This window comes from Ambystoma mexicanum, chromosome 11 (genome assembly GCF_040938575.1).
Source record: "Ambystoma mexicanum isolate Mex_15411 chromosome 11, UKY_AmexF1_1, whole genome shotgun sequence".
NCBI classification, from domain to species: Eukaryota; Metazoa; Chordata; class Amphibia; order Caudata; family Ambystomatidae; genus Ambystoma; species Ambystoma mexicanum.
In genome coordinates, this window is record NC_090934.1 from 650,922,752 (window position 1) to 650,931,912 (window position 9,161).

Consider the following 9,161-nt stretch of genomic DNA (forward strand, 5'->3'; position numbering starts at 1 on the left):
ACAAGAGCGTATGGACACAAATATGTGTTGCCCCATTAACTGGCTAAAGAGGGGCAGAGGACTCATTCACCAGCATCGGCCAGCATGAAGATCGGTCCCACAACTCCTTCCCAAGATGGAAAACCGGTTCCTTTACAGCTGCAGAATTCTGCCCAACCAGCCATTTCGCTTGCCAGCAAGAGGAGCCTATCATTTGTAATGCAAAGGGGGGAGGTGGGCACAAGAGGACATCAGCCGGGTGCAAAGCTCCAGAATTAAATGCTCGTCTCCAACATGGGGCATGTTCAAATCCCGGCAGAGCCAACTCAGCCCTGGGGTTGATAAATGTAATCACTATTGAATTATAACATCCATTACAGAAGCAGGGTGAATCAGGCATAAACCACAAGAAAACAATCTTGTATTTGCACAACATTAAGTTTCTTAGCAGGAAACTGCACACACACATCCGAGTAAATATGGCTTTCCCTGTCCCCGTTTTCACGTTTTCTACAGAAACTGAGGGGGTAGGCAGACTGTTCAGTTCGCCCTCCAAATTAGTCTTATTTGTATACGACATCAATATGAGTTAGCGTATTAACTGTATCACCCTTCCAAGGTTACATTTGTATTACTTAAAAGAAGATAGAAAACTAGCACCCACCTAGGATCGGGCGATTGCATGCAATGTGCGTTGTACTTCCTTTTAGAACGAAACGGAGGATCACATCACTGGTGTTAGTGGTACAGTTCACGCAATGTTTTCCACCGCTGTTAAACGGGGATGAACAGGGTCACGTTCTGTGGGAGTCAGCAGCAGCCTGAGTGTAAACAAAGTACACCCCGACTCTTAAAACAATAGAAGGAGCTTGTTGTGCCTACAGCTAACCGCTTATGAAGCGATTCTTTACGGCAGCAGGTCATGGGGAAACAGGTCAAGACAAGACGTCCTTGTTTCTTTACTTTTGCACAGGTATCATTTTTCATTGAAACTCCTCGTGCTTGCAGGGCTTACTGTTCTAACGCTGAAGGTCACTTGCTTCATAACAATAGTGTATGCACCCCATATCGTTTCCCCGCCCACTAGAATATTATAGAGCGGCCCTTTTGCCTTTGAAAGGAGGGAGACCTTCCAGCTTGCGCTAACCAGAAATAGAATTCATCCAAGAGGCAGAAAGGCGAATACAAAAAAAAGTCAATCCTGTTACCCCACCATTAGGAGTATGGTGGCGATGGTAAAAATGTGGTATTTTACATATGCAGCTGTGTGGGAATGCAACTCGTCAGCCCCACCCAGCATAGTCAATGGGGATGGGTCATTGTATAAAACATCTGGAAAGATGCAGGTTTCAGGCCAATGGCGTAGTCAGTACATCAAAAGCATCGCTAATGTGAATGGTGCCATATTTTCCTCAGGTAGTAAGCAACCTGTGTGTTCCTAAAACCATAGCTGCATGGTATTACAAAAGGAAGGCATTTCAAATACCACATTTTATGTTACTTTTGCAAGCATGCTCATAGTGAGGCGCCTAATGTTAGGGGCCCGCTCTGACCTCTCACCTTCACTGCACGCAGACGGGTGGCCTACATTTCTAGGTAGGGGAACCCGATATAGAAACATAGCATTTTACATGATAACAAGCTCTTCTCTTTCGCGCAGTTCAGCATGGTTTTTAACAGGCATTTGCTGATGTATTTCTAGTGTGCATAGCATAAAAAACATCTCGATATCATAACATTCCAATACAAATGACAAAGCGCGTGACACTAGTGCAGACTTTAACAAGGGAGCATCTGTACAACGTGTGCTCCGTCAGGCAGCTTTGGGCTTAATGAACGATGCTTTTATAAAACACTTGCAAAAGGAATGGGGAACGCTGCCACGCAGAGGGCGTGTGTGATTTCATGCAAGCTGGTGACATCGGTCTTATGAGCAGATATGGGTAAGTTCATTTTCACTGGTCTGTATGCAAACAAGAAAATAACTCTCAGCGTGAAAATGCTATCTCAAGATTGTTCAGTTGTCTTTTTTGCTCACATATAAACTACTTGTACAACCATGTGATACATACATTGCCTTGCAAAGGTGCTGCCACGTGAAAAAAGTGGAGGCACACTTTTTTGGCACACTAGAAAGGTATAAGCAAATGTCTGTTCCTACTATTAAAAATAATACAAAAATTGAATGAAAAGCGAGATGCTATCCAGGGTTCTGTGCAGATAGTGTATGGCACCAGTTGATTCCAGCATAAGGTAGCGTGAGCAACCAATATGAGGAGAATATTTTCCCTTATGGCCCATTAATATAGGTATTCGCATAATCGACCTAAAAAACATTTGACCGAATGTTTTCACTTTTTTTCTGTCAAATTTAAATATACATATATATGGTAAGGGTATAGATTTGGTTCAGGGGAAGTGGGGGTCTCCCCCCACATTATAGACTGAAAAAAAGGTCAAATAAATGTTCGATCAAATGTGATAAGGTCAAATGTTTTACGTCAAATAGACCCAGACCTTAATATAAGCTTAGGGCGTAGTGCCATAATTTCTCCCATGGAGCCACAAAGCAGCACCCGAATCCTAGATCTATTCCCACGGAAGCTCCATATGGCAGAAATATATAGTCCAGAACATCCGGTAGGATTTGATTACGTTCTTAGAGAAATACTAAAGAGCTTAGACCTGGGAAAACTACAAAATAAACACTGTTTAAAGAAAGGAGACCTTCATAGATGGGAAATGATTGGCTTTTGAACAGTGGAGCAGGAAGTACGATATGCAGCAGGGTTCCTTCCTAGTACGTGCACGGATAGTGAAAAAGTTGGCTGACATATGGGGAGAGATCCCAGAGGAACCGGAAATAAACCCATTACGTTACGGCAGATGAGATTGATGCTGGAAGGAGGCTATTTCAAGACTGCATATGGGAACCGAGGGACAAAAACAGAAGAGAGATTTGGGCATCAAAGCCAAATGGGAAAGGGATGTAGGATTCGAGATATCAGAAGAAATGCACCCGCATATGGGAACAGGTCAAAAAGTATCAAGAAATGCAAGGTTTTGTTTGATCCAATTCAGTTACGTACACAGGGTATACATGACCCCGACATGGTTGCACAATCAACAGGTAACAACACATTTTTGTCCCAGGTGTGGTGGGGCCTCAGCAGGGTTCCCACATAAGATACAGGAATGTCCCAGGATTATAAATTTACTGGCAAGAGGTACCAACTAAAATAAATTCTTTGGTATATGGGTTGTATGAACGTACACCCGAGGTATGCCTTCGGGGGTTATTACAGGGATAGAAAAGGAATTAGTCAAGGAGAAAAATTGTATAATCTCTGTTCTGGCAAAAAGAAGAATTGCTCTATCATGGAAATGCCCCGGAGAGCGTGATTTCAGTCTTGGGTAAGAGATGTGGCGAGAGTGCAAGGGTTGGGAACATAGACTGACAGATCTACCGTTTTGCAAGCTCATCAAGAGGCCCTAGGTCCCAAAATCTGCATCACCCATCCTCTTATGAAAGAGGAACATCAGTGAAGTATGGAATTATGGGGTGTTCATCTGGTGGGTTCCCTGGTGACAAAAGGTGCAACGATACCAGGAACATGTCACGAGGATGCCAGTAATATCGGCAGTCTAACGACACCACGCACCAAATAACAAAAAAGCCTTCTGGTTCTGGCAGGAGCTAAACGCCACCTTTGCGATGGTACCATAGAAAAAATAGCCAGGCACAAATGATCATTGCCACAATAGGTGATACAAATATCTAAATATTGCCAATGAAAGACACACATAATTATCATTGTAATATAATAATGTAGGCACACGATTTCACCATCCTGCTTTTCCTGGGTAAAACATTCACACAAATATGACAATACAAGGGGAACATCTTTCAACGCAGACAACGTGTCACCATCATTGTACTAGGTTCAGAAGCGATGGCTACATGGAAGCCCAAACAGCAATTAAGTTCTGTCTGAAGTGCTTTACAAAGAAACGACTAAATAATAGGCACAGGCCAACATCCTCATCATGCCGGAACAAGCAACACATCACACGTTAACACACAATTACAATCCCCACAATAACACGTTTCACCAGCACGAGGATACCCGGCACACATTTATCGGGGACTTCAGGCACAGCAAATTAAAATTCAGTTCAGTTTCAAGCTGATCAGTATTCCGGGATGGGGTGCATGCAGTTCGGTGGGTGGCACCGAGACACCAGACCGTGGGCTCCTGAAGCGGCGCGTTGCAGTGCACTGCACGAACGCATAAGAGCCGCACGTGGTGGCGATGCAACAGCAGCACTCGTGTGCAATGTTACCCAGTGCGGTGGCACGTTCGACACCATGCTTCCAATGGCCCGCGCGCTATCACATACATTATTGAAAGAAGGCATGTATGCCATTAACACTTACTGCGTTAGAGGGTCCGTTTCTCGGATGTGGCGCAAGCAGCCCACTCTCCCTGCCCCCCGCCCATGGGATATGAAGGAGAATGTAAATGCAAGCAAACAATTATCAGATTACACTTTTAAAATGAGTACATGTTATTGTTAAATCGTTAACAAGTCCCCTCCCTCCTCCCCCACCATTATAAGTACTCTTGTTGTTCTGCTCCCGCTAGCCACAAAAACAGATGGTCTTATTTTGAAGTTGTACTCCTCCGTTTCACAATCACCTGCAACATCATTAAGTGTAATCACACCAGGCACTCGCTAGACATTTTGCATCCATTGTCGCGAGTGTGCGTATTAGGCACTTCCACAGCACAACAACGGGCAAGCAAGCGATACATCACTGAAGAGACGGCACGCATTGGCAAATCACCTAGTAGTGTACATCCCACACAGACATTCACTCTTCCCCGTGCCCCAACTCACAGAGCTTGTGTGAAGCCGCCGAGCCCCTCGGGAACCGTCGTCAGGCCTCTCCCGGAACAGTCCACGCCGCCGTCCCCGTCGCAGCGGCAGGGAAGCGGACAGAGGGACGCCGCGGAGCCACCAGGCCCTGCCGCACAGACCGCAGCCACCAGGGCCACGGTGACGAGCCACCGCGGCAGCCAGCATCGCAGAGCGGGCATGTCAGAGGTGAGAAAGCGCAACAGTCGAAGGTCTGCTCCAGAGACACCCGAGGGCGTTTGGTCGTGGTGCTTGCCTCCTCAGATGCAGTACAGGCCACCCCAGGCGCCCTTGAACCCGCGCAGTCCTTTCCTCATGGTACACAGTACCGTTCAGGGGGGCGCCTCTGGCTCCTTAGATGCTGTACACACCAACCCTGTGCCGTCTTGGCTTCTCCAATATAGTGCAGTGGCGGGGTCACCTCTTTCTAAACGGATTGGAATTAGTCTTGTACAACACTTTGCAAAATCCACCCCCTTTCTCCTTTGGTACCGAAGAGTCCGATCCGCTCGTAATGAACAGAGCTGCGCCACTGGGGAGCAATAGTAGGTTTTGTGGAAACCCGTTCAGCTACAGCTGGCAGCCAGGTAACCAAGGGTCAGAAGAGTTCACATGGCCCTTTATCCCTGGGAGGCACTGAACAAGCACGCCACTTTCCCCTAGGGTAATGTTACCCTGATAAACCGGCCCTTGCGATTATTTCAGATTCAAAGTAGCTCCTGCAAGACTCACGCCGCGCATATAGCGCTGAAATAACAGTCGTTGTCAGATTTGGGGCCCCGGGTTGTTTTTACAGCTGGGCTGAGCCTTGGCCACAGTCATTTTCACCGAGAATGCGCCGAGTGTACTGACTTCTAGAAGCTTGACCTGGGACCTGCGGCGGCGGCGGCGGCACCCGCCACTCTCCTGCACATTATTTCACCGCAGAGCCGCCGAGTCCTCGCCTCCTCTTTTCCAGCAGCACCGCCCGGTCTTCTCCAATGCCCCCTTTCCAAGCGCCGTTCTCTGCAGCAACGCCGGGGCGCACACCGCCTTTCCCCAACACAACAAGGGCGTCCGGCACTGCACCTAATTTCCTGACAGAAGCCGCGCGCAGCCTTAGTGGCTCAGCTGCACGGGTGTGCGGTGAGAAGTGGCTCCCTTTGCCCTTATTCAGGTGGTCACTTTGGCAGTCCGGCTCGGACCCCAACCCTCTGCCCTCAGATACCCCCCCAGAAGCCGGCGATACTGTTACATCAGCTGCTGCTAGCCTGACCTGCCTCGGGCTCCCCGGTCTTTCTGCTCCAGCCTCAGACTGTTTACTGCTCACCCAGCTGCATGGGTATGCCGGAGACACAGCCCCAGTAGCGAGGGCGCTCCACAGTAGGAGGGACTCACCCTGCAGCGGTGCTAGCAGCAGCAGCCGCCGCCTCCCTCGTTGCCCTGCAGAGCCCCTTTGCCTCTTCTCCTGTCCGACGGGATTCGCCAGAGCTTGCACCCTGGGAAAACTCGACTTCCTTCAGGCAGACGCCGCCTACCCAGCTCCGGGAATACTACTCGTCTCCCGGGACCAGACCAGCCAGCCAGCGGCGGGCACCTCTCAGGGGCAGCAGGGTACTGAAACCCGCAGCCATTCCAGTCCGGGAGTCACTGCCAGGGTTGCCAAGTCCTGCTGTGAAAAAAAAGCCCGAAGGTTGTGAGAGAAAGGCCTGCTCGAAGCCCGGCCCCCCCGCGAACGAGGCGGATGGGCTAGACAAGAAAATAGTCCACACAACAACGCATGATGCTAACAGAATGCTTTATTATCATCTGCTTTCTGAATAGCACGTATCCCGGTACTACCCAACCGAAATATTATTTACAGCCGACCCGGTTAATCCCAGCATTTGAAGTATTTACAATGAAAAAATACACTTGTAGTTTTTATCAATGACCCGAAGCTAACTCATCTCTGTTGTTATGAATGGATTCACGGACAGACAGGAAACTGTAAACAAGCTAGATACCCAATAACCTGTGTAACCAAAAGGTTAGTGACTGTCCCCCAACATTCCCTCGGAGACCACCAAAAAACATTGTGTAAGTGTTGGCAATAAAAGGCTGTGGTTTTTATTGCACATCTCGTAATAATACACAATTATCATAGTCATAATAATACATAACGTACACTGTTGGGCATGGGGTCCAGGATTGCGGCCTGTGCTGCCACACCTGGAGGGGTTGCCGGCCTTCCAGGTCCTCCTCCCTCCCCCGCAAAAAATGCTACATACATACTCTTTCCGCCAGGTTATACGTTATTTCTCTGTAAACATGTTCCATCCCTTTTTCGGACAGATGGGTTCCATCTTTGTGGAAAAGTTCCGGGTTTGCTAAAGATATTGCGCTATGGTTAATGAAATCTATCCCGCTGGTTTCGCAGAATTTCTCTATCCCTCTGTTCAACTACTTTCTCGTTACATCAATGACTTTATATGAGTTAGCCCCCAACCATGTTTTTCTGGGCAATATTGTTGAATAAAAAAGTTCTGTCTCCTTCCAGTTGTGGGCAATGCCGCAGGGCTGCCCAATGCGAGGCAGAGTAAATGATGTTACCATCTGGCAGGCTAGGAGAGGGGCAGCTGCCGCCCCCACGCCTGCTCCTCTCCCCCACAATCGCAGAGACACGCAGTCTCTGTCACACAAAGCCAAGGAAGGGTGAGGTGCGAACAAATGCCTCACCCTTCCTCCAAACAACAAGGTGATAAGCACCAACGGAAGACCAACAGGCATCCAGGGCCCAGGTTCAAAGACCTGCCCCCTCCTCAGGGGGCCAGACATGTTGGCTATCCGGCCGGGGGCTGGCGCACAGCCCCCACCACTATACACATCAAAGACCCAGGGCTTCCCTGGGTCTTATAAATAAGAGCAGCATACTCTAAGAGAATACAATCTGTTTGTGGACCCTGAACTGGGACCCAAACTGACAGGAAGTTCACTGTTCACTCAGCGTCTTCCACACTTTGCTTCTTTAGCAGTCTTTTAAAAGTTCACTGCTTATGCAGCGTCTTTTCTCCCCTGCTTTGAACATTGTACTGTTCAGGAAAACTTCAAAGTACAGGCGAGCAGCGAGAAACCGCGCTGAAACAGAAGACACCCCCGGGGGGAACACGTGTAGAAGCAAGATCCAAAGCTGGCACGAACGAGCGTGGAGGAAAAACAAACAAAGCGCCCGACGCAGGCACCCGTGTCTATTTCAGCTTGACAGACATTCAAAGACATGGGTCCCAAGCGAAAATCACGGGAACCTCCAGCACCATCCCAGAAACCGAAATCACCCCACTTGCTGGCAGCCATGGAGGCAGCAGAGCACTACGACTGGGCCTGGGTCAGAGAAAATATGTACGGCTTACCAAAGTAAGGGGTCCCCATACCAACCAGTCATGAGGACGAGACAACACCAGCAAAGAGAAGGAAGTCTGTAGAAGGCATGGGAAAAGGTAACAAAAAACGGTCTAAATTGTACGAGAACATGAGTGAGATGCAGCAATTATTGCTAGAAATTAGGGGCAAACAAACCCTTCCCACAGCCGAGTCCAGGCAGGCAGACCCCACCTTACCACTAGTACCGGACATCACAGTTACCGCCCCCCCCCCACCCAGCAGCAACAACTACAGCAGCACCAGTTCCAGCAACACCAATAACACAGGTGCCAACAACACCAACATCAGCCATCACAATTGTAACTACGGCAATAACGGGAGCTCCTGACACAACGGGGGCTTTAAAAGAATGGTCAGTCCCCAATACGAATACCCCAGGACAGTCAGGAGCGAGCAACAGCAACCCTACAGACACAGTAATGATTAGTAGTTCCCAATTAGACCAAAAACTTAAATCTTTTCAAGCAGAACTATTGAACAGATACAAAAGGTGTTTAGCATGGAACATTGATATAACAATCAAAGAAGCCATATGGGCAAAAGAGTTAATTGAAATCTTTTCACTGATAGAAGCCCAACGAAAAGGAAAGGATGCTTTTAGAGACCCAAAAAATATAGAAGAGAAAGCCATAGCCAGAAATGCCCAGGTAGAACAGAATTGGGACAACTGGCTCCAGGTTTTCACCATCTTGGCAACCATTTATGAAGAAAAATTCCCCCACGATGGCAAAAAATTATGGGCATACGTGGACAAAATCAGGGAAGTAAAAATCGCTCAGAAAGGAAAAACCTGGCTAGCATACCCAATTAGATTCAGGAGAAGCATGTCAGAGAGGCCAGCCATAGAATGGGACAAGGTCCAA

General features: G+C 48.2%; 1 protein-coding gene across 2 annotated transcripts in view; it reads right to left on the bottom strand.

Moving 5' to 3' along the window:
- Positions 1-6,560, bottom strand: part of LGR4 (leucine rich repeat containing G protein-coupled receptor 4) — a 422,284-nt gene extending 415,724 nt beyond the window's left edge. For both annotated transcript variants that reach the window (XM_069623509.1, XM_069623508.1), the window contains exon 1: positions 4,882-6,560. In XM_069623509.1, coding sequence (XP_069479610.1) covers positions 4,882-5,081 — 200 coding nt within the window. In that variant the 5' untranslated portion in view covers positions 5,082-6,560. The remainder of the gene's footprint in view (positions 1-4,881) is intronic.
- Between the last annotated feature and the right edge of the window lie 2,601 nt (positions 6,561-9,161).